Source organism: Corylus avellana, chromosome 2 (genome assembly GCF_965113065.1).
Source record: "Corylus avellana chromosome 2, dhCorAvel1.hap1.2, whole genome shotgun sequence".
Lineage (NCBI taxonomy): Eukaryota > Viridiplantae > Streptophyta > Magnoliopsida > Fagales > Betulaceae > Corylus > Corylus avellana.
Window position 1 is genome coordinate 19,238,557 of NC_142491.1, and position 26,689 is coordinate 19,265,245.

The following is a 26,689-nucleotide window of genomic DNA, read 5'->3' on the forward strand; positions in this document are numbered from 1 at the left end:
CGGCGTATTCTGTTACGGGCTTCCGTAACGAGGGATGAATAATCAACAAAAATAATAGATTTGTAGTAGGATAATTCGAAGAATTCTGGGCCTCCTAATTTTAAGGTAGTTCGAGGAACCCTAAACCTCCTAAAACAACTATTAGAATTGAATATTAAACTTCTCATATATTTTATTGATAACTCTTAAGTTTATATAGACTATTACATGGCAAAAATATAAATACATATAAATAGAAAATATAATTTTAATGGGAAACAAATCCCATATTTCTTACTAGAGATATTGCTTTATGAGTAAGTCTCGTATTTTCCTAATAAGAATAATAAAATATAATTACTTTATTTAATAACAATTCTAATATACTATTATTAGGTCATAGACCCCTAACACTCCATTCCCTTTAAATTGGACCTTGTCCTCAAGGTCCTAAAAATTCTTTCACTAATGGCATGCTGACGTGGAAATGTTATTTCTTGAAGGAGACAAAATAGGCTTGCAAACTGGATTTTAGAGCGACAGTGGAAGCCTCCATCAATTTTCTTTTTCCCCTCAACTTTAAAAGGCCATCTCAGATACTTCCCTTTTCTTTTCTTTTTTCGTCTTTTTCTGAATCCAAAGAAGACATGCTTCTTTCTCTTATTTCCGATCCAATCACAAGAGAGCCAAAAAACGAATTTCATTAGTTGTGTCTCTCTCACACCATAGGAACAAGATCGAAACCCAGGGGCGTAAAGGCCTAGTGCAGACCATCAACATGGTGGGGATGACGGCGTGGGTTGAGAGCGCCTCTTCGGAGATCGGCAGTGAAACGATGCCGTTGGGATGTTGGCGGTTTGGTTGGACGCCAGTGTGCTGTTTGTTGACATTGGCAGTGCAGTTTGATCAGTGGACTGGTTTTGCAGTACTGCTGCCGACGATTTTCTTGAACAGTAGCAGCATCTGGTGGCTCTTCCTGGTGGAGTGGCCGGGTCTGTGGTGGTTTGATTAGAGACAACGGATATATGGTGGGGCTGGCGGCGGGGTTTGGCCTGGATGTGGTTGTTTGGGGACCGATGGTGTGTTTTTCTGATTGGGTTTTGTGTGTTTGGATTGCCGGCAGTGACATGGTGGTTTTTTGTAAGAATTTTGGTGGTTCTATGGATGTTTGGTTGGTCTTGGGCGGTGTTGTGGCCATCGGTGGTGGGGCTGTGATTTCATTTGTTGGTTGTTTATTTGATGGATTTTTTGGTGGCGACGAGAGTGATATTAATTGCTGCTCTTGACGGGCAGCAATTTCATCCCTCCACTCCTTGATAAGGCGGCGAAATTCTGCCAAACATTCTTCGAAACTTCTGGGGATAATAATCAACAAGAACGATAGATTTGTAGTAAGATAATTCGAGGAATCTTAGGCCTCCTAATAGACTATTACATAGCAGAAATAGAAATACATATAAATAGAAAATATAATTCTAATGGGAGACAAATCCCATATTTCCTACTAGAGATATTACTTTATGAGCAAGTCTCGTATTTTCCTAATAAGAATAATAATATATAATTACTTTATTTAATAACAATTCTAATATACTATTACAAGACATATTCCGCCATGGGCGGCGGTGCGCTGGTTGGCGGCGGTGAGCTGATATGTTGGAGAAAGAATGAGAAATGAGAAAGAATGGGTATTATGTTTGGGCGAGAAAACTGAGTGAGAATGGGGAAAAATCAGTTTCTTACCTTGGGTTTCAACACTTGGGGGGTATAATCTAGTTGCATTCGGTATTTTTTTTTATCTATTTTTGTTCCAAGCTGATATGTGTGGACAGTGTGGGCACAAACGGTGAACATCCGCACAGAAGATGCCATGACACATGTCATCTCTTCACACAGCATAGTCACCACGTCCCACCTCCCCCATCCCATGCAGAAGACACATGTAAATCTCTACCACTCAACCTCTCTGCCCGTCTCTCATGAAGCCACACCCCACAGCCGCAGCCGCACCCATTCATCACCACCGCCGCAGCCAAATATGGAGGACTGGAAAGAAGTCCACTTTCTGATGCCAAATCCATTAGAATGCTTCACAAAACTAATATCCCTCCAAGCAGACTTGATCTACAACTGCTTGGTCTCTCTCTTCTCCCCCGTCGTTTATCTTCTCTCCATTGTCCACGAGTCCTACCACCGCGCCGAGGAAGCGCAACAGACTGTGGAATCCGCCGTCCTGAAAGTGCCGTCCACCATCAGCCATGGTAGCATCCTCTTGTTAAAGAAGCTGAGTTTTGGGTTCCTCGGAGCTGCATACGCGTGCATGATTTTGATGACGGTGTTGGTTCTAGCTATTGTGGTGGGTGTTGGGTTGGTGCAACTGTGGGTGGACCACCCTGTCTTTGTGAGGGAGAGGTTGTATTTTGATTACACGGAGGCTTATCCTACGGCTGTCTTTTATTTTGGTTATCATGCTGGGGTTGAAAGAAACAGCAGGTGGAAGCAGTCGATGGGTGTTCCAATTGGCCACACATTTCATGTTTCTTTGGCGCTTTTGATGCCTGATTCTGACTTCAACAGGGAGATTGGGGTGTTTCAGGTATGTATGCCTGTTTCTTTGGAGTCTAATCATGTTAATTCAAGTTTTACTTCATTTATTGACTTTTTCTTTAGTTTCATGGTTTTAGATGTCGGTTTAATTTATAATTAAGCTGGTCCTGAAATCTGCTGTGAAATAATGGAAGGTTGACATTGTTTTGGGTATTTCGGTGAAATCTAGGAACTCAAATACTCAATGAGTATTTGAACCAAATGTCTGAATCAAACGTTTTCTTCCTTACGCAGTTTAAGGAGGAAGTGGGAAAGTCTATTTAATCTCCCCCTCTAAAGTACTTTTCACTCTTTAAGATCCTCTCTCTTTCTCTCTGAAGAATAGCAGTGGGTGTGACGGAGATACCTACATTTTTTGGGTGTCAAACATTCTTAAAACCCAAGCAGCCCCATTTCCTCACAAAAATGGTAGGGGCCCTAAGGCAAGCTAGCAGCAACTTCTTATGGGTGGTAAGAGCAAAAGAAGATAGAAATCTCCTGATAGAGTAAGCAGGGCAAGTAACCAATCCGAAATACTTTGATTAACTAATCAAAGTGGAGCATGTTACCAAGCATAAGGGAATTATAGGACCAGAACATGAAAAAATTGATGAGGAGGTGGTCTCTGTTTTAGTTGAGTCACAGGGGTGAATAGAGGATAAGAGCAAAGTGGGTAGTTGCTTAGATGCAGTGGGCATGGATACGTGTTGTTCATAAAATATTTTTCAAGGAAAAAGAACAAAGTAGTGCCAGATTATCAAACTAGAGGCTAGAGCCTTCGCAAAACAGCAAGTAACAGATATTGCATATATCTTGGTTACAAGATTTGACAAAAGAAAAACATCGTTACAAAAAATTCACTATGTAACCAATATGCTTGAAATATCAACTTTGAACAAAATTTGTACATGGTAAAATCCTCACAATAAGGAACCAACAAGATTTTCGAGAAACAAAAACAAGAAGTTATTAGCTCTTTTTTCTTTAATAAAACCTCTTATTACTTAATAAAAAAAAAAAAAAAAAGTTATTAGAGCAACCGCATCCCATGCAAAATCCAAGTATTTCTCAAAATCTTTATTTTGGGCATTCCATGCGCAATCATCTTAGCTAATCGTACAAGAGTTTGAGCACAAGAATTGAGTTCTCGTTTGGTATAACCAGTCTTCTTGTAAAGAGTTTTGACCCAGTCATGACTTTTGTTTAGTTCGCAGACTCGCAGTAGAAGGTAGAGGCAACAATCATAGACGGCGAATACATGGTAGTGGCGCACTGGTGGCATAATTGAAAATATGATAAACTGTTTTGGTTACAACTTAACCAAAAACAGCAAAGTCTTTCATTTATATACAGCCAATGGCTCGTGAGAAATACAAGGGAGGAGGACAACTTTTACAATAAAACAAAGAATAAACAATACACTACCTTTACAGAAATGCAAGAAATAAGATAAGAAGCATGTGGGTTGCTTTACAATAAGCATTGCAGGAAACAAGGAGTAAATTGTGGGCTGCTTTACAATAAACATTGCAGGAAACAAGTAATAAATTAAGGACATGAAACGTAGTGAAAAGTAGTAGGAAAACAGGGAGAGTGGCCGACATGCAGAAATTCTCCACATTAGCTTGCATTGAGGAATGATGGACTGCTGGGTTGGAGTCTTCTTTTAACAATAATCGACAAAGAGTATCCCAGCCCCATTTATGTGAGGAAGTCGGGCTGTTGCGGTTTGAAGGATGTTCAACACCCGAACTATGGGTCTCTCCGCTACACCAGTCGGTAGTCGCTATTCTTTAGAGATAGAGAGAGTGAGAGAGAGAATCTAAAGAGTGAAGAGTTAGAGAGTGAGATTAAACAGACTTTCCCACTTCCTCTTTAAACGGCGTAAGGAAGAAAACGTTTGATTCAGACGTTTGGTTCATTGAGTTCCTAGATTTCACCAAAATGACATAGTTTGGTTTAAAATAATACTCAAAACAATCTCAACCCTCCATTATTTTCACAGCTGATGTGTGGTAGTTTTAAACTACCGCACTGAAGCCGAATCCCATGTTTGAATATAGGAAAAGTATTAAAATCCACCTATCCCATCTACTCTATAAATGCCATTATATCCTAAACATGATTATAGACAAGTTAATACGACAACATTAATGTGCATTATAATGGTGGAATGTAAGCCTCTAATTAGGTGAGAACCACCTCAAATCTATTATCTTGTATTTGTTTTTGCTTCTGCCTATTCTTTATTTTATTCATTATTTTATCATGGTATTAGGCCACGTTTTTGTGGTCTTTATCAGTCTCCTCATCCCCTTCCGGATCCGGCACGCTGTTATTAAAATAACTGGACATCTATAGTTAAAAATTTCAACAGATAGGATTTAATATTAAAGAAACGACTTCGTGACACACATGACGCGTGGAACAAAACAAACAACATTTTTTTTTGAAAAATCAGAAGAAAGACGAAGAGTCGTTGATGCTTAGCATAGATCTGCTTGCTTACACCCTACACTCACTTCTTCTCACTCGCTCACGTGCCACATGCACATCATACCCGTTCATTGAACTCTCGGATTATCCTAATTAATCTCAACCCATGACTCGATCCATATTTTTGGCCATTGGTCTTCATGCTGATCCAAGCCTAGTTTTTAATCCCATGGTTTTCAATTTGGTCTAAACCCAATTTGGCCCTCAGCATGTGGTCTTCAATTTTTACCAAGCCCATTATTGCATTCTCACCACTGGCCACGGCCTCAACCAAATAAGTCACCGTCTCCACCACCTTCGGCCATTGTCTTCACGACCTTTGACAACCACATTTGCCTACTTTGGCCTTTGTCTCTAATTCTTTTGGAACAATATTCATCGTCTCTGGCTATCTTGCCATTTTCCGCCTCACTCTGGTGGACAAGTCTACTTCCAACTCAACCCAACCAAATCAACCTTTGAGTCAACTTGAGTCACTAGCGTGTCAACCCAATCGAGTTATGACCGGTCAACTCGTCAAGTCAACTTAGTTAAAAAAAATCCCACGCACCAAAAAAAACAAAAAAAAGATGTTAAAATTCATATGATTTTGTTTTCCATATTTGTTTGTACTAATTATCATAATACTAAGAACTCCTTGTTTTTTTTTTTTTCCTTTCTTATCACACCGCGTGTCCCATTGTACTCTATAAATACCACCATTGTAATACAATTATAGACAAATCAATACAACAACAATGTATCCTTATTTGGTAAATTATAACAGCAGATTTAAGCCTCTAAGGCTAAACCAACTCAGATCTTCTTTTCTTTTTCTCTATTTTGCTCATGCCTATATATTATTTTATCATAGATGAAATTTTGGAATCAAAATTCATCTCTTAATAGACAGTTGAAGGGTTCCAAACACGCCAATTGTCATAACATTATTGAATCTATGCTGATTTTAGTTTCTTTGCATTTCTCTCCCACTCTCTACCCTTTTCTATTTGTTTTAGTTATTATACTAGTTCCTGGTTCAGAGAAATTGGTTTAAAAAGCTCGACTACGCAAGTCATGATAACATAGAATAGGCAAAAACCATGCAAAGTACTTAGAAAAATTGGTGTAGTGGCAAACTATATATGCAAGACATTTTATAGTGGCTTCCTAGTTTAATGTATGGAAGTGGCAAAAGTACTCATATTGAAAAGAAAAACGCAAAGCATATGTGCTTTTTGATAATATGCAGCATAGCAATCCTGCTGAAAGGCTTTTTAATGAGAAATATATTCGGGTGGCAATGAGCTTTAGTTCAAATGGTACTTAGTTCCAAAAGGCTTTGTTGACACATCTGGACTTTGTAGGGTATTCTGTTTGGAAGGCTTACTATATACATATAGGATGGAAGAATATTCACATCACGAATAGGTGTCTCCTTGAGGCTATACAAGCAAAGAAATCTTAAGAAAGAATTTTGTTATAGTTCATTATGTTACTACGAGTCTGATCTCCATAAAGAGTTTCAGTTGCATTCCAAACACCAACTTTCATCAGGTAAGTTAATCTCCAAATAGTTTCAAAACTGAAGGCTAGAATAATTAGTTTAGGATCAAAACAGCTCCCAATTGGAGCTCTATATCTACGAGATTTTCTTGGGTTTATCCAGCATGGTCACCGAGGGGCGAGTTTTAGCACATGCCCTTGCTTGGTCTAACCAACAGCTGCCCTAATTAAGGAAGAAATAAAAATCAATAATTCTGCCTTCCCCCACATTCTAATGTGCCAAAATTCATTAAAGGCAGACATAGTCGTATAAAAGATCTTTTAACTCAACTTGGCTTAAGGTACTATTGTATCCAAGCCACCAATGTCTAAAGGAGGGTACAGCTTTGTCCACTTTCCTTGTGATCTTTATGACCATTTTTTTCTTCCTAATAGAGAAGTAAATATGCTACTGCTAAATATACATTGCATATAGACTATAGCCACAGACATGAAGAATAAAATTGTTTTAAGTTACTTCTATATATCTCAAAGCATACAATATCTTGAGTATAGGATGCTTGTAGCATGCCGTACGTGGAGCATTCTCTAAGCTTCAAAGAATCTAATCATGGAGTTTTTGTGGTTCTTTATAGGTTTTATTGTCCAATGCAAGAAATGTTAGAGTGGCTCTTTTCTTTCGCATGATTCTCAGAGATTTGCATCGTCTCCTCTCTATCATTTTCCTCCACTTTATAAAAGAAGTACGATAGGATCATAGTTCATGAGAATATTTCAATCAACACCAGCACTACATCCAATTAACACACTCAAAGAATTACCCATTTTTTTCTATACTTCAGAATGATCAATTTGGTTTATGGATAACCATATAAATTTTATGTACTACAGTTGTTATTTAACATTTAATTACTGCTTCATGCAGTTGACTTGCATTTTGCCGGCTTGCTATAGAATCCTAGGATTGTATTTTAGAGTAAGATGCTCTTGATTTTATGGGATTGATTATGTTCGTTGTATGATTTGGAAAACTATGGTTGGCACAAAGAAGGAATATCACGTTAGAATCCGACCTAACTAACCAAAATATAAAATCCTATCCAAAGTTGTCAAGGGGCATGTTTTCTTTTAGTTTGGCCAAAATTTTAAATGAAAATTCGTTTTTACAAACAACCTGATCCAATCTTGCATTGTCATGAGAGCTGGAATTTTGTAGAATTTGTAATTAATAAACTATTATTTGTTGAAAGCATGTAGCACCACTTTTTTAAATTTACATTTTCAAAAACTATAGTCATTAATTTAGTGGGTCTTTCAGATTGTACAGATCTAGTTGTGGTAGAATCCTCTTGATCTCACATTATCTTGATGTGTAATTATGCTATATATATCTTTAATTGTTCTTGTCTTCTAGAGCTAGTTGATAGTTTGTTAATTAATGTTATCCCCTGATAGGTTTCTGAGTGATGAGAAACACGTACTAAATAAATTCACATTGGAGTGATAGAAAAATAATTTGGTAGGTCAGTTTGCGACAAAAGAAATTATTCATATTGTTTATCCGGAATTTGTTTTATTAGTTGTCTGCAGAGCTCTTATCGGTCAATGGAAATGTGATAGCAAAATCTAGCCATCCATGCATGTTGCAGTATAGAAGCTTCCCAATTCGATTTGCTCGTACATTTCTTATGAGCGTCCCTCTTCTTGTTGGAATTTCTAGCGAGACTCAAAAAATAAGCATAGAAATATTAAAGCACAAGGAAGGGAGGCATAGAACAGAAGCTATAAGAGTAATTTTGGTTCCAAGGGCTGGAACTTCATCACCACCACAGTTGTATGAAGCTCAACTCTTCATCCACTCTCAGCTACCATGGACAAAACAATTGGTGCACAATTGGAAATGGACATTATATGTATGGACGTCTCTACATATATACATTATGCTCCTCATACTTCTTTTGTGTTGCTGTAAACCACTCATCTTCCCGATGACAACGGCAAATTTGAGTGACCACAATGAGAGAGCATTGATAATTGAAGAGCCTGTAGAAGCAGAAATAGAAGCTAGAGAGGAAAGAGAGGTCTCAGAGTTGTTGAGAAGATGGAAACGAAGTAGAAGCAGAAGCAAAAGAAAGGCGATCTACCTTCAGGAGGCAATGCTAGAAACTATTGGCTCATCCACATCGAGCATTAGTGTGACAAGGGAAGACACTAGTACGGTTATTGAAGATATTGGGGACTCTGAATCAGTGTGTTAAGGAGAAACATGTGCTTAATTATCAGAAACATGTACTTTTCGTTTTAGTGAGAAACATGTGTGTGTGTGTGTGTGAAATTAACTAATATCATAATATGAGTTGCATAATCACTCTGCTTTATTTAAAATTTAAAAGTAGGGAAAAAAGGTCATCCCTGTATATAGTTTGTTGAGAACTTCAATTGGTGTGGTACGTCAACTAAAAGGAAATAAAAAAATATTTTTTCGAAACTTTATCCATCAAGTTCATAGTTAGAAAAGTCTCTTTAGTAAGAAAAATGTATTGGCACGACCTTTTCATATCTTTTTTTCAAGTGTCTTTAGAAAGAAAATTGTTTCCAAAAAAACAAATAAACAAGCTTTAGACATTTAATATATTTAGGGCCTGTTTGAGATTGCATTTGAGGGGCCTAAAAATGAGTTTAACATTCAAAAAATCCGTTTGAAGAAAAAGGTATTCGTTTGGCAAAAAAAAATTAAAAGTTTTTTTAAGGGTTCAAAAAATTTAAAAATGGTCAAAACGCAATTTTAATAAAAGCTTAAAAATGAAGTTTTTGTCAAAAAAAAAAACACTTTTTGACTTAAAAACTCTAATTTTTAAATGCAATTTCAAACATGTTCTTAAGTCTTATATTGAAAACACGAGCTACACATTTCCTTTCAATCCTACCATAAAAAGAAAAAAAAAGAAAAGAAGGAATCGCATTGGAACAAATGACTTTATCTTGTTATTTTGGGTATTTAAATATTCGCTTGCCTAATGTCTTTCAATACATTGATTTTTTCGATCCCATATTGCTCCCTCTCTAAAATACTAAATAATCATCATTCATATAGGCTTCCTGTATGGCACAATAAAAAATTCAAGCCTTTTTTTATTTTTTATTTTTTTTAAAAAAGCAAATAAGGAAAAGGGAACATAGGAAGAGTCATTTTCATTTTAGATCTGAAAGGAGTAAAGAAGGAGATAGTAGTTGGGAATGCTTCTGAACCTGAAAGTTGAAAGCGGCCCATCAAACTACATAATGTGCACATAAAAGTGCACTACAAATAAGGCAAATAATGAACCAAAACAGAAAAATTAAAGTAATCTTGAGCAGCTTGATGTGCAGCATGGGCTTCACCAGATGAAAGACACTTGATGACAGCATGAAAAATTTTACTATTAGGAAACCTAATAACCACAACGGCAAAGGAAAGACCTCTCATAACCACAAAAGCAACACACAACAACATAAGAACTAAGAAGAATCAAAAAGTACCACAACAAGTAACAGAAGGACATAAAGCAATAAAAACAACAATAAAACCCAAAAATCAGCAACTTCAGTGGAGGGCAAGGCGGAGTAGCGCCAAGGTGTCGGAGAGATAAGCGGCCAGTGTCTACTGGCAGCTGGAGAGCTGGTGAGAGCGGAGGAGGGGCGCATAGGGGGCTGGATCCATCGAAGGAGAGGGGATCGGAAATTAAAACATTCACGCTTGCTTCCTTCTTGTATCATTTGAACACAATTGCCGACATTCACATGATTTGTGTCGGTTCTCAGTGTAAGGATTTGTCTTAGTAATGAAAGGAAGACGGCTTTTAAAATACATGGGGTGATTTATGAATGAATAGTTATGCTAGTTGAATTGTTAAGTACGCCAAAACTTTTATATGAGTGATGAATCATTTTTTGAAACCCAACTTTAAGACAGAGCAAGCTTTGTTCTTGAGGGTAGTATGAAAACTTTTTATTGAATTTGGGCTTTAGTTGTTGATAGGTCAGGAAGTCAAGCCTAGCACTCACATTAATCTAATGGATCAACGGCTACGAAGACAACAAGGCTTGCAACTAAACCAACGAAGGACACAAGTTCTCATGGTAAGACGTGACAGAGAATTCACATATATATGTGAGAAATAGGTACTGTAACACTACAAAAATTTCAGGAATTTGTGACCGCGTATTAATGATGTGTTCAACATGATAACCGTGCACTATCGCATGAACACTGCTGCATAACAATAGTCATTTGAAGAGAAATACTTTAATCATAATTTTATAGGTGGATATGTAGGTTCACGACTCATCAAGCATAAACATTTTGAACATACGACTGTAACGTGAACCACTTTTTTTCTTTTCAAATCTCTCTAACTTGCATTTACTAAAACAACTACCTCCATAGGGTTTTCCAAAAATGTATATTTCTAAAATTATAGTCGTTTTGTAAACTAAGCATAGAAGTTTAATAAAACTTATAGAATTTCATATATTTTTTAGTTTACAAGTTTAATTAATAAGACATATAGAATTTCACATATTTTTTTTCATTGGAATGTTTTTTACCACATATAATGAGTTTATAGAAAATTAATGGAAAATTCACTTAAACATAAATTGGTACATATTATATCACATGCATATTTCACACATTAACATGTTTGTTTATCACATTTTCATAATTTCATATATCTAAACGTATACCCACATTTAAACACTGTGTTGCTACTATTTTTAGTATTTTATCTCTCTTATAGCTTCGGGATGCTAAGTATATAACCCCACTTAACAAACAGATTATTAGAAAAATTTATTTCCTCTTTCCTAACATCTGGGTGTTAAGTGTATAACTTTATGATAAGCGTTGAATATTATACATTCAAGCCCCTAAACTCGTATATATTAATTCCTTAGTATTGTTAATCTATTTGATTTTGTGTTGTTTTAGTGTTTTCAGGTTTTTAAAAAATAAACAAGAAATTTCATTGGTTTTGAGCTTAAAATACACTTTACGGAGCTATTGTAGTTTTTGGGATTGAGCTCAGCATTCTTAGGCTCGAGCACACCTACGCTCGAGCACATTCCTCCTTAGGCTTGAGCAGACATGCGCTCAAGCGCACATGCGCTTGAGCAGTACATTTTGAGCTCGAGTGCATCAGCGCTCGAGCACACCAATTGGGATCGAGTGCACTCGCATCTACCTGCTAGGTAGAAACACAGAATTGATATGGAAATAAGTTCTCCTAATTCGATTAGGGGACAAAAATTCAGAGTTTCTGGGACTCCAAGGGCTCCTAAGGTTTATTTTAAACCCTATAAATACGTCATAAACTTTTCAAGAGGTGGGGGGGGGGGGGGGGGGGGGGTGCTTAGTTTAGAGAAATTTCACACAAATATCTTCTTGGGGGCTTGAAGAGTTAAATAGAAGATGATCATGGCAGAAGACCATTCCAACACCACCATGAGCAACTAAATCCGTAATAGGTGTTGATGTAGTCATTTTCAAGTAACAATGGTTTGATTGTATTTTAATTTAGGATTTTTTCTATATGCATGATGGTTGTATAACTAAGAGAATAGATTTTCATGTTTATATTCAATCTTGATAGAAATCTTATCTTGTCTTAGAAAACTTTTTATCTTGATTGAAATTAATTATTTTTATTTTTTGTGATTATAAGAATGATGGTTATGCAATAGTTTTAATAAACACATAATCAAGAGGGTTTGATAGGCCATGCCTAGGGAAGACTAATCGTTGTACACCCTAGGTTAGTGTAATTTAGGTAGATGATTCGTACTAACCAAAGATGAGTTATGCTTAAGAGATTTGATAGTCCATACATAGGGAAGATGGATTGTACTACATCTAGAGGTTAGACAGATGATCCGTGCCAATCGAAGTAGATTATACCTATTTCCTAATAATGATATTTTTTTGACTATTCGAGTGAGATGAGCCTTATCATGCATTGAATGAATCTATGCAAAAGTAGACATCCATTCAAGGAAAGAACCAATCATTTCATGGTAGAATCTGGTCGAATCCAGGCCATTACTCTTTATTACCACCGTGGAAACCATTCCCAATGATACGAACAACAGACCTACCTTAGAGAAGACCATACAATCCCAAGAATGCTCATGCCAATTCCTTAAGGGAAAGATAGGGCCCTGATCTCAAGAACGATGAACAGTGGATGGGGAATAAAATGACAAAGCATAGATAGAGAAAGGGGATTTTTTCTTTTAGGTTTTTCCTCTAGTAAATAGGATATTGTTTTTACAGGATATCGAGGGAACTAGACTGAGTCCATTCAAGTATCAATGTAACCACTTTTTTTCTTGTAAGGATATGAGAAATTAATGCAAAAACAGTAGTTAAGTATGTTTTTCATTATTGTGATCCCTCCTTTGTGTACTACTATTGGTTCCCCTAGAGCATGCCTTTATTTTTAGGGTGTTACGATTATGTGGCCGGCAAACTGTCTCAACATCGACCATATTATGTAGAAAAAATTTGGGAAGTGTAGGATGTAGCACTTATCTTTCAAATATATAAATATTGGAGGTAGTTTCATCATTGGGGGAAACATTAACAATTTTTGGTAGTTTGGGAGGACATTGTCACAATTGAAGTGTAATTTTCTTTATTTTCAATTGGTAAATTGATAGATTTGTGGTTTCTAAAAGCTCAATGCTTGGGTGTGTCCCTTTTGCAAGGGTCCAATTGAGACCTTGTGCCACATTTTTTTGGAGTGTGATCTGGCCAGAATTCTTTGGAGGAGCTCTCCTTGGCCTCTCATGATTTCTTCTTTCTCATCTAGGCCTATTAAGGATTGGGTTCTTGCCATTATTTATCCCTCCAGTATACTTGCTATTCCTAAGGCTGATATTAGAAAATTTCAACTTTTTGCGACTCTCAATTTGGATTTTATTTGGCTGTCTACGACTAGGCTGATTCATGAGGCGTTGCAACCTGATCCAAGACAATTTTGCTGATTAAGATCAATTTGGAGTCCCATCTCTCAGCTTGGCATGTTGGTGCTCTTTCCTCTCTATGGCTCCCTCCACAGATTGGATGCTTAATAGGGAATTTTGATGTTGCAATACGAGACAATTTTGCGGTGGCTGTTGCGGTTATTAGTGATTATTCATGGAATATTATTTTTGCAGCTATGCAAAAACTCCACTCCACTAATGTGCGTGCTCTTAGGAGAAGCCACTTTTGCTGTTTTGGCCTCTCATCTGGCGTCTTCTACTGGGTGTGGTGTTTTTGCTTTGGAAGGGGATGCTCTCCTGGTGGTTCTTGTTGTGAATTAGCCTCATTTATTCTCTTCTTGGCATTTTTTCTCATTTGTTTCTGATATTTCTCTTGTGCTCTCTTCCTTTCAAAGCTGGAATGCTTTGAAAATTTCTAGATATACCAATTTTAGTGCACATTCGTTAGCTAAATAGGCCGTTATCCATGATGTGTTTGGTAGCATTCCCACTGGATCCCCCATTCTCTTCCATTCGGATCAAGAATATGAAAGATCCGCCCTGTAACCTTTTTTTCCATTTCAATTAGGAAAAAAAAAAAGTGACAGTGTCTCCCCAAACTATCTAAAATTGTCAATGTTCCCCCCAATAACGAAACTACCCTTAGTAAAATAAAAACAAAAAATACATAAAACTTCTAGAAAAAACCTAAAACTAAAGAAAAAAAAAATTCCAAAGGGTGGCAAATTTAAAATAATAATAAAAAAAAATCCTTTTTATAAGACAAATATTATAAAATTTAGATTTTTTTTTTTTTGTTATAAAAAGTGAAATTTTTTGTATATATATTAAAAAAATTATTATTATTTTTTGAATTTACAGGGGTATTTTTGTCTTATTGAGAAATATATATGTGCATTTTTATCTTTTTGCTAGCATTAGAGAGATATTGACAATATTTTGATAGTTTGGGAGGAGGGCGGGAGGAGGGGGGGGGGGGGGGGAGCATTGTCACAATTGAAAGTTTGGGGACATTGTCAATTGAGTAGTAATTTGAAGGAGTTTGTGTACTTTACCCTAATAGTGGACAAAAGAATGAAGATGAATTTATAGGGGTATTTTTGTCTTATTGAGAAATATATATGGGCATTTTTATTTTTTTGCTAACATTGGAGAGATATTGACAATATTTTGATAGTTTGGGAGGGGGGCCGGGGGAGGGGGAGGGGGGCGGGAGCATTGTCACAATTGAAAGTTTGAGGACATTGTCAATTGAGTAATAGTTTAAAGGAGTTTGTGTACTTTACCCTAATAGTGGACAAAGGAATGAAGATTTGTTTTATGAAAAAAATATATTTAAGGCCTTAATTATAATCAATATTATTCAATTAAGGCCCCAAATTATGATAAATAAGTAATTAAGAAATACATTAATATCGTTATATTCTCTTACAAACTTAAAATCTCCACAATTTCATTCTTGAAATAAGTCTTAAAAAAAATTGATAGCATCAAATAAGTAAATCAAATAATATATTAATATGGAAAATGCTAGATGTTTTCCTTGTGTTCTTATAGTCCTATGTTAATATTATTTTCTATAAATCAAGTGTCTTTTGTTTTTTTTTTTTTTTAGAAGTATCACATTATTAAGGAATTGGTTAATCAGCTTATCCCACAATTCAAAGGGGAAATGAAGTGCATATGCTTTTACATGTTATCCATCAATAAGTAATTGCTTAACAACTTGGAAGAGTAGCTTCTTTAAATAATTGAGTAGTAATAAACTTAGGTTTTCCTTTCTCTATGACATTCTATCAATTCAAACTTCAATCGCAAATAAAATCCAGCTCCTCCAATGGACAGACATTCATTTTCTTTCATTTAGCGTGTCAACATGTGAAAAGGAGTCAGCACTAGTTTTATTTGCTCAATACTTCAATCACTCTTGAAAAGCATCACACACTCATAGACTCCAAGCTTCATCCCGCCCAACCCAGCTCCTCAAAGAGCAGATCCCCTCAACACCTTATTAGGCAAGGATGCTGCATGTGAAAATTTTCAAACTTGAGGCGGTGATTCGGTCTTTTTCAAAATCTGAGGTACTAAATTAGTCATGTTTTAAAATCTAGGAGTGAAAATTAAAAAATTTCAAAACTTAGGTACCAAAAAAGTTATTAACCCAAAAATAAATTTATAATAACTAATCACCAAAGGATAAACAAACGGGTGTTGAAAAATAAAAGACTTAATTTCCTCCAAAGATACAAGACATAGCCCAAAAACTGAACCGTAGATTCTCTAATTCCCCTTTCCAATCCTTTGGAGCATTAAACCAAATCTTTACCCTAAACTTTTCCGCCCATATATAAAACATAGATTTTAATCTTTTCACTGCATTCTAATATTTCTTTATGTTGTTCAATGTCAGCTTGGCAACATCTATGAGATGTGTCTGTCCTACAGGTCAGACTACTAAGGAATTGGCTCAATTATAAGTATGATTATTTTTAAAAGTTGATAAACCCATCAAGAAGAGTTCCTTACCTAGCTAAATCGTATCACTACTTCTGCAACGCTTTCTACCAAAAAGATATCAGGCATGTTTGGTTCCTGTTTTTTAAGGTAATTGGTTCCAAAGGTTCAAGCATCTCATGTAGATATATTGATCATCGTCCCCTAGACTACACTACATATGCTGAATAATGGTGGAGGAAATTCTAACAAAAACCTTAAAAGCTTGAACTCTATGGGAATTGAACAAATTTTTGGAAAGACTTATTATCAATTAGAGTTGCAAGCAAAATAAGAGTCAAACCTATGGCAAGTAATTGAAGATACATTCATGAAATAATCCATGATGTGCAATTTAAGGTGAATGGGGAATGGTGGGGTTGATCAGCGGCTCGCGGTGGATTGTTTTGAACTGGAATGTTCTTTGCTGGTGGCTGGTTCTTCGAAGAAGATGAGGGATACTTCTGTCAAGAGAAGTGTCAAACATCTACTAGGGTTTTTTCATTTAGAGATGGGCCGGGTTCTTGTTGGGTTGTTTGAAGGCCTTCTAGCAGGGTTTTGAAGGAATTCCCTTTAGAAAACGGGTTAGGGCTGTTTTAAAAAATCTGGATGGCTTTAAGGGTATCGGGCTTGGCCCTTCTCTAATGCCCAATTCCGCTGGGCATTTTAACGGTTTTCGCAAGGCGTAGACAGGCTATAAGGATTTGGGCTTGGGTTTCCCCTAAAGTCCAAAAGATCTAGGCATCTTAAGTCTTCTTGTAAGGTTGCAGTTGATGGATTGGGATAGGCCCTTACAGGGTAGGGAAGGCCCTATCCTTGCCCTGGAGTCTCCTCCGCCTACTGTGGGTCCGGAGTCTTCTTCGTCGCCGGTGCTTGAGGTTCGATTGGGTGCGCTTGTGTTCTCGGACGATGAGCCTCCTGAGTCGGTGCGCGTTTCGGGCGAGAATATTGGGACTGCCGTTGATGGGTCTTCTTCAAAGGCTGCTTTGTTGTCGGAATCTAAGCCGGTGAGTACTTCTGTTTCTCAAGTGGCCTTCTCTGTCCCTTTTGTGGTGGATTTTTCGGTGAGCCCTCTGCGCAGGGATAGGGATGAGTCTTTTTCTGGGGAGGCGGATTCTGTCTATACTTCGGCGACAGAGGAAACTCTTGCTAAAGCCAATCAGATTCCTTCTCCAGCGAAAGGCTTGATCAGACGGGGTTTTTTTTGGTCCGAGAGCTGTCTCTCCTTCTCCGTCGGTGGTAAAGGAGGCATCCATGTCATCTCAGGGATAGGAGGAAGTTACTGTTAAGGCTGATTAGAACCCTGTTCCGGAGAAAGGTTTGATCCATCAGGGGTTTTTAGGGTCGAAAACTGTTTCTCCCCCTATTCCGGTGGAGGAGGTGCCCTCGTCTATTCAGGGTTCCAAGGTTGACATTGTGGATGCTCAAGTATGCTCTACTGTTTTGTCTTCTTCTCACACCAGTAGGGCGGCTGAGTTGGCTATGAATAATAGCCCTCCTTTTCATTCCCTTGTCTCCAAGTCCCAACTAGGGTATTTCCAGAGGGTGAAGGAAAAGGTTGCTAAGCAGCTCCTTAAAAATAAGGAGCTGTCTGCCGAGGTTGTGTCTGAAATTCAGGTGTAGGGGGTGGAGGGTTATTCCAAGGAGGTGATCAATGCGATGAACTACGACCCCGTGGTGGGGTTGTTCTGGAGAGGTGACGATAAAAGTCTGTTGGATCTTTTTTCTGTCATCGATAAGAAGAAGATGGAGCCTACTCTTGATGTTTCTGCTCCTAAGGTTAAGGGGAAAAGAGAGCTCAAAAATTTGGAATGCTCCTTAAATTTTGAGGCTAGAGGTCGGAGTTCTTCTCAGGCGAAGTGCCAGTGTCGGTGCGTTTTTTCTTTCCCCCGAGGTGCAGTAGGGGCTTTGGGTTTTTAGGATTGTTATTGGGCTTTTGTGGGTTTTAGTCCTAGATTTTTTTCGTGTTTTATGTTTGGGCTTTGGTTGGGTCTATTTTGGGTAGGGGTGGCAAAATGGGTACTTGACACGACCCGATTATGACCCGCGGGTACCCGTTACACGATTAGCCTATACCCAGACACGACCCGTTTAGCTAAACGGGTAATTGGGTTTGACACGATTATGACATGAAAATAGCCGGGTAACCCGACACGACCCGATTACTTTAAACTATAAAATTTTTTCAAAAAAATTCAAAATTGTAATAATAATACTAATACAATAATACATCAATATAGTCAATACAAAAAATTGAGTTCCAAGAGATTAAAGGCTTTAATAAAGGATAAGAAAAAAAAATATATATCGGAAAGTGACTGTAATTGACAAATTGTATTCCAAAAGAAATTACTAAACTCATAATTTCACCTAAACTTAAAAGTTAAAAGTTAAAACAAGTAAGTTTATTTATTAAAATAGTCCACTTATTATTTAGTCCCACATATAACAAAAGTGTTAAAAAATTAATTTAAACAATGAAAATCTAAGTTTTCTTGTTGGTTTTCTCTTTTGTTGGTAATTATGTATTAACTTATTTCTTGAAGCAGGCTTCCTTGTTTCCAAAGGCTGAAAATGATAAAGTAAGTCTTAATTTCTTAAAGTCTGTACTTAAAAAAAATTAAAAAAAAATTAAAAAAAAAAAAGTCTTAAAGTTACACATGAGGAGTCCGCAAGGCAAAAAAAAAAAAGTCTTAAAGTCTGTGTAAACGTGAGGAGTCCGCAAGGCAGAAAAAAAAAAAGAGAAAAAAAAAAAATCCGGGTCTGGCGGCAAGGCAGAAAAAAATAAAAAATAAAAAATAAAATAAAAAATAAAACATCCGGGTCTGGCGGGTCGACCCGCAAACCCGCCAGACCCGAATACTGTGCGGGTCTAGCGGGTCGACCCTCCAGACCCGCACAGTAACGTGTCTAACGGGTTGACCCGCCAGATACGAAATTTTCGGGTCTTAATCGGGTAGACCCGATTACGACCCGAACCCGATTAGCCCAAACCCAATACCTGTTTTTTCGTGTCGTGTTCGTGTCGGGTTCGCGGGTCGTGTCAAAATTGCCGGCCCTAATTTTGGGGGCTCCTTGTGAGCTTAGGGTTTTTCATGGGTGCTTCTAGGCTCGCTTCTTATACCCTTTGTGTAATTGTGTTGCGTCTTTTTGGGTTTTTTGATATATACATTTTTACTTAAAAAAAAAAAAATAAAAAAAAATTAAGAGAATGGGAGCTCTTTTAGTACACTGCCTATGAACTTAAATTGTCACACTTCACTCATTTTTTTATGAATTCTTAGACTAGTAAACATTTGAAGATACATTCATGAAATCATCTATCATGTGCAATTTAAGGGGAATGGAGCTCCTTTACTACGCTGCCTATGTACTTAAATTGTCACACTTTCCCCATTTTTCTTTATGAATTCTTATCAATAAATATTTACTAGTCAAAATACAATCATCCACTAGAGTTGTAATTCCAAAGCTTCCCCACCATAAGTCTATCATCACATTACTAAAACTCCTCCTTTCTCCACTTTACGTCTAAATCCACCTGATAATCGGCATTTTTGTACAGGTTATTCCACTCTAGTCACCAATGATTATTAGAAACGAGACTCATCAATGAGGAATAGTAGAAGTAGAAGATAAAGTTTATAACCTCCACTTGATGTAGGATAACCCTAGACTTTGATGCAATGGCCTCTATGATTCTCACAAAGATACTTGCAATATTATAAGGAGGAAGAGGGGGGGAAGAAAGAGCTAGGAATGATCCCAAAGACGAAAAGAACAAATAGTAAGATATGAGGCAGCTAGCTGTAGGCTAGTAAACCAAAGACGAAATATAGTGTTGTCATTGTACGGGAAGTAGACAAAGTTGTAACTGTAATAACTATACCTCCTTACTTCCTACCCACAGTAGAAGCTCCACTGATAAATAAAAAAAAAATTCAACAACACTTTTACATTTCAAACTTCAAAAAATAGAAAATAAATAAACGAAAAGAACTCTGTCTGAATGAGTATTGTTGGGTCGAATTTCGGCTTACTTGGGCCCAGTTCTGATTTACCGGCCCATTCCCCATACTCGGTCATTTTTACTGTTTAAAACAAACTCATGTTCGGCAAGGTAACTTTATTTGGTTGTGTTATTGATACTCGGCTGTCAAGTTCGGTCAACCGAGCTTGAGGCAGGTACCGAGTATTACTCTCGGAAATATTCGAATGTCAGGAATAAATATCTTGTTTTAGTATATTGTCAACACATGGATACTCGGTAAGTCCACAGTGTTAGATGAACAGGAACAATTCGATGCCTATAAAAGGGGGGTCCCCTCTCATTATTTCGGTAACTTCTTTTCACCCTCTGAAATTGAATACTTTGCTTATCTTTTCTCTGAATCATAATCTTCAAGTTCATTTTTCTCTTGAAACTCTGTGACTAATTTAGGCATCGGAGCTTTCGCCGGCCGGACAACGCCGGCAGCTTTGACCCCTTTTTTCTTGTCTCATTCTCAGCTCCAACATTCGGTTATTAAATATTGTGCTGGCCCCTTTTTCACGTCATCATTCGGAAAACTGCTTCAACAGTTTGGCGCCGTCTGTGGGAACGATTTTTATCTGTTCTTGCTAAATCTCAAAATTCCGATATGACGAGCACACCTCCACACCTTATCCCAATCATCCAAACAGATATACCCGGAACTTCACATGATCCAAATCCCCAAATAGCTGTCATGGTGGATTTTATGAAGCGAATAGCCGAGTCTGTTGAGGCTATAAGGAAGCAGAATGAAGAGATCGTCTCTAGGCTGCCTCCTAGAGAAGACTCGGCACAGAAGAGAAGACGAGAAGAGTCTCACAGGAATCCACCACCATCAGCCCGACATCAGTCAACCCAGCCAGACACTGGAAGCTCAATACAAGGCAATCCTCATACTGTTCGGGCTAAAGCAAACACTAGTCGACAAGAGCTTGCCAAGCATTCACAATTTGGTGGCAGGTCACGCCACGGTGAGTCCAGCCATGCCAAAACCCACCACGATGATTCTCAGTGTAGCCATTCCTGTCATGTTCGGTCGTATCTTAATAAACCTGCAGAGGCTGCTGTGCACAAGGACGTTAAAGATCTCCAGCAGAAGTTCGAAAAGATGGCTTTCTTAATTGAAAATGGAGAAAATTGGTCTGCTACTAAAGATCTAATGCAATACACCAACTTGCCTTTTACAGACCGAGTGATGAGGTTCCCCATGCCTGGTAATTTTAAAGTTCTGCGAGTTGGCGAATATGATGGAAGTGGAGATCCTTCCGACCATATGGAGAGTTTCCGAGCTCATATCATCCTTCATGAAACTCCTGATGAAATTGCTTGTCGAGCCTTCCCTTTAACTTTAAAGGGAGTTGCAAAGGAATGGTTCGGAAGTCTGAGCCCTAAATCAGTTGATGGTTTTGATTATCTTGGGCAACAGTTCCTGGGTCAGTTTCTTGCACTAGAAGAAGGAAGAAGAACCCGGCATATCAGCTGTCTCTCATGCAGGGAAAAGACGAATCTTTGAAAGAATATTTGTCACGATTTAATCGGGAGAAGCTGACAGTGGAGAGTACTGACGACCAAACCATTGTCTCAGCATTGATGCATGGTATACAAACCGAAGGGCCTCTGATGGCCGAGTTGTCCAAAAGGCCGAAGACAGGAACTTTGCGACAGTTCAACAGCAAGGCCGAGGAATTCAACAACCAAGAAGAAACTATCTCGGCATTGCTGAAATCTAAAGCTGCCGAGAGTAAGTTTGCTGCTGATCCGATTATGACAAAACCGAGAGTTATAATCGAGAAGAAGAAAAAAGACGGTCAAAATCCTAAGGTTCAGGATAAGAAGGTCGGTCTTTTGCCTCATCCAAACCAGAATCAACAATATATGGGCTGGACACCCTTGAATACAACTGTTTATAGGGTGTTCATGGAAGTTAAAAAGGACTCGAGTTTCCGATGGTCAGGAAGGATGAAGTCTCCTCCCCAGCACCGCAGTACTCAGAAGTTTTGCGAGTATCATAGCGATCATGGGCATCAAACCAAGGATTGTATCAGTCTTCGGTTTGAGATTGAAAAATTTCTGAGAAATGGGAAGTTATTGAATTTCTTGGCTCAGGAAAACAGCAAAGGAAAAAATGTTCAGGATATACAGGGACAGCATTCGGGTCAGGGTAACGATCGATCACGTAACCAAAGGCAAAGGCGAGATGAGCCAAGGATTACGCAGAATCAACAGCAAAATCCTCAGAATCAAGCTATTATTGGTGAAATTCACACCATCTTAGGAGGTCTGGCTAACGGAAGAGAATCAAGCTCGGCAAGGAAGGCTTACGCCAAGCAAGTTAGAATGGAAGAAATCTTTGCGCTGGAAAAACCCTCCAAAATTCAGAAAAAGGAACCGAGCGTTCTAACATTCTCGGAGGAAGATGCAAAAGAGGTCTCAATGCCACATGATGATGCTTTGGTGATAATTCTGACGGTGGCTAACCATGCCATTCACCGAGTCTTGGTAGATAATGGAAGCTCGGCTGATATTATTTATTGGGCAGTTGTTCAACAATTGGGCATTAGCCGAGAGAAGTTGAAACCATTCTTGTCACCGTTAATAGGATTCGCATGTGAACATGTCCAACTCATTGGGTTGATTTCTCTTCCGGTTACAGCAGGGGCTGCTCCTAGACAATCTACTATCATGGTGGATTTTTTGGTTATTGACCGACCATCGGCTTACAATATGATCATTGGTCGCCCAGCTTTGAATCAACTAAGGGCGGTCACTTCTACCTATCACTTGAAAATGAAATTCCCAACCATTGAAGGGGTCGGAGAGGTTAGAGGGGACCAAGTTGTTGCTAGAAGATGCTACAATACATCTTTGAAGAAATGCCCAAAGTCAGCACTATTGATGATCGGTAGTTTAGCTGATGAGCGAAAGATGCAGTTGAGGAAGGAGCCAGCCGAGCCATTGATTGATATACCTATAGCCGAAGGAAAGTTGTCAAGATCGGCTGGCAGCTAGTTCCTGAAGTTAAAGAAGCCCATGTTCGGTTTCTCCAGCAGAACCTTGAAGTTTTTGCATGGTCTCCTGCAGACATGCCGGGGATCGATCCCAAGAATATTGTTCATCACTTGAACATTGATCCAGAGGTCAAACCAGTAAAACAGAAGCGAAGGAAGTTTGCCCCCGATAGAAACATGGCAATAGCCGAGGAAGTGGACAAGCTACTGAAGACTCAGTTCATCGAAGAGGCGCATTACCCTGATTGGCTATCCAACGTAGTGATGGTTAAGAAGTCATCTGGGAAGTGGAGGATGTGTGTAGATTTTACTGATCTTAACAAAGCTTGCCCGAAGGACAGTTTTTCGTTGCCCCATATTAGCTCCTTAGTTGATACAACGGCAGGGTACGAGTTGCTGAGCTTCATGGATGCCTTTTTCGGCTATAATCAAATTTTTATGCATCCTTCTGATCAAGAAAAGACGGCCTTCATCACCGACCGAGGCTTGTATTGCTACAAGGTCATGCCATTCAGTCTGAAGTATGCCGGTGCAACTTACCAAAGGCTGGTAAATAGGATGTTTCAAGAACAAATTGGCAAGAATATGGAAGTTTATGTTGATGACATGCTGGTCAAGAGCAAGCTGCAGATGGACCATGTTACCGACTTGCAGGAGGCGTTCAAAACATTGAAGCGTTTTAAGATGAAATTGAACCCTACAAAGTGTGCATTCAGAGTTTCATCCGGGAAGTTCCTCGGTTATATGGTGTCTAGCCGAGGGATTGAGGCTAATCCAGAGAAGATCCAGGCGGTATTGGATATGCAATCTCCAAAGAATGTGAAGCAGGTACAGCAGTTGACAGGAAGAATCGCAGCCTTGAATAGGTTCATCTCTCGGCCTACAGATAAGTGCCTTACATTTTTTAAGATTTTACGCAAGGCTTTCGAATGGTCTGACGAGTGCGAACATGCGTTCAAACAGCTTCAAAGGTATCTGGTTAGTCCACCTGTCTTCAGCCGAGCTGTTCCTGGTGAGACATTATATCTATACTTGGCAGTATCACCAACTGCTGTCAGTGCGGCTTTGATCCGGGAGGAGGAAGGGGTTCCGAAGCCAGTCTACTTCATCAGCCGAGCGTTGCATGGCGCCGAGGAAAGATACGTATAGATGGAGAAACTCGCTTTCGCCTTAGTAATTGCCTCCACAAAGCTCCGGCCGTACTTCCAAGCTCATACAATCAATGTCCTGACCGAGTATCCGTTAAAGAAAGTACTTCGGAAGCTGGATTTGTCTGGTCGTCTAGTCAACTGGGCAATTGAAATTAGTGAATTCGACATTCACTTTATCTCACGTAATGCTGTCAAAGGTCAAGCTTTAGCAGACTTTGTGGTAGAATTCACTAACATTCAGGACCAGGAAGATTGGCCGAAAGAGAGAACATAGGTAATTTATGTGGATGGTTCATCTACCAAAAGAAACGGCGGAGCTGGGGTCGTAATGATCATGCCGGATGGAAGAGAGTTGAAGAGCTCAATGAGGTTAGAATTCAAAACTACCAACAACGAAGCCGAGTATGAAGCTGTAATAGCTGGGCTGGGTTTAGCTCAAGAGCTAGAGGCAGAATTGGTGGAAGTTCGGAGTGATTCACAAGTTATAGTCGGCCATATTCGCGGCGAGTTTGAAGCTAAGGGCACCAAAATGAAACTCTACTTGTCCAAAATTCAAGGTATGCAAAAATCTTTCAAGAAGTTTCGCATTGTTAAAATCCCAAGGGAAGAAAACGAGAAGGCCGACCATCTGGCCCGTTTGGGCTCTTCAACCAAATGTGAGGTAGGAGAATCTGATCAGATAATACAAATTCAGCAACAGCCTTCCATTGATGAGAAGGTTTTTATTCTAACTATCGAAGTCATGCCTGTTTGGGCTGAAGAAATTGTTGATTATCTTGAAAGGGGAATTCTGCCGGGTGAAAAAAGAAAGGCTGTACAGTTAAAACAAAAAGCTGCTCGGTTCGCACTAGTCAATGGAACTCTTTTCAAGCGAGGTTTTATATTACCACTCCTTAAATGCATCTCAAAAGAAGAAGGCGATTATGTCCTTTGAGAGATTCATGAAGGAATCTATGGCAGTCACTCGGGCCCCCGCATCTTGGCTCACAAAGCAATAAGAGCAGGATTCTTTTGGCCGAGCATGAACCGGGACTCTATAAATATGGTCAAGACTTGTAATAGCTGTCAGCGCTTTGCCAATGCTATCAAACAACCCCCAGAAGAACTAAGCTCGGTGTCGTCACCATGGCCATTTTCACAATGGGGGGTGGATATAGTAGGGCCGTTACCTACAGGGAAAGGAGGAGTTCAGTTCGTTGTGGTCGCTGTAGACTATTTCACCAAATGGGCAGAAGCTGAAGCTCTGGTGAATATTACCGCTAAGAACATCGAGAAATTTCTTTGGAGAAATGTTATTTGTCGATATGGGATTCCTCATGCCTTTGTCACTCACAATGGTAGGCAGTTTGACTGCGAGTCCTTTCGTAATTGGTGTGCCGGACTTCATGTTCGGCAATACTTTTCATCTCCGGGACATCCTCAAGCAAACGGACAGGTAGAAGCAACGAACAAAACCATATTCAAGATTCTGAAGAAGAAGCTCGGTCAGCATAAGGGAGAATGGTCAGAAAATCTTCCCGAAGTTCTATGGGCATACTGCACAACCAGAAGGACTCCAACCGAGGAGACTTCTTTCGCCTTAGCCTACGGAACTGAGGCTATCATCCCTGCCGAGGTCGGATCAGGAAGTTTTCGAGTAAGCACATTCAACTCCAATTTCAACGACGAAGGTCTGAAGTTACATTTGGACTTACTGTAAGAAAAACAAGATCAGGCCCAGGTTACAATGGCAGCATATCAGCAAAGGGTAGCTCGGTATTTCAACCGACGAGTGAAGCATTGAAGTTTCAAAGTCAGAGATTTGGTTTTGAAAAAAGTCACCTTGGCAACCAAAGATGCAACTGAGGGAAAGCTCGCACCGAATTGGGAAGGACCATACCAGGTGATCAAATGTGGCAAAGCGGGAGCTTACCACCTTGCAAACTCCGAAGGAAAACAACTCTAACGACCATGGAATGCCGAACATCTTAAGAAATATTTTGTATAAAAATTATAATTCTCAGAGCATCACTTTTGTTAAATTCTTTTTTCGTAGTTGATCGAGATATATCAATGAAGGGTCCTCTGAGATTATAATCATGCGAAAATCTTAAGTATGTGGCAGACCATGCATTTGATGAAATATTGCCCTAGAATTATCGAGCGTCACTCGATATGTTCTTACCAAGGCATTTTCATTAAACCAAACGCAAAATTTTTTAAAAAAAAAAGATTTTAGCTCGGTGAAACATAGCTAGAGAAATCACCGAGTGTCGCTCGGTCAAATTTCGCTAAGGCGCTTTCCCGAGTAAGAAGAATGTCTTAAATATGCCGATCTCAAATAACTAACAAACTTTCGATTCCACACTTCGGGAAATATAGCTGCACTAAGCGCTTTTCCGAGGATCATCCTTTGGAAAGTATTTATAACACTTTCCAACCCTTTGGCGAGATAT

At 38.7% G+C, this 26,689-nt stretch overlaps 2 protein-coding genes across 2 annotated transcripts; both read left to right on the plus strand.

Annotated features, from left to right (window-relative positions):
• Positions 1-1,591: 1,591 nt before the first annotated feature.
• LOC132167387 (Putative adipose-regulatory protein (Seipin)) lies at positions 1,592-8,912 on the plus strand. Its single transcript, XM_059578347.2, has 2 exons — positions 1,592-2,575; positions 8,127-8,912. Exons 1-2 carry the CDS (start codon positions 1,850-1,852, stop codon positions 8,802-8,804), a joined length of 1,404 nt encoding a protein of 467 aa, XP_059434330.2. The 5' UTR covers positions 1,592-1,849; the 3' UTR covers positions 8,805-8,912.
• A 15,676-nt stretch (positions 8,913-24,588) lies between these two features.
• Positions 24,589-25,188, plus strand: LOC148587446 (uncharacterized). Its single transcript, XM_088512609.1, has one exon. It carries the CDS (start codon positions 24,589-24,591, stop codon positions 25,186-25,188), a length of 600 nt encoding a protein of 199 aa, XP_088368735.1.
• The last annotated feature ends 1,501 nt before the right edge of the window (positions 25,189-26,689 follow it).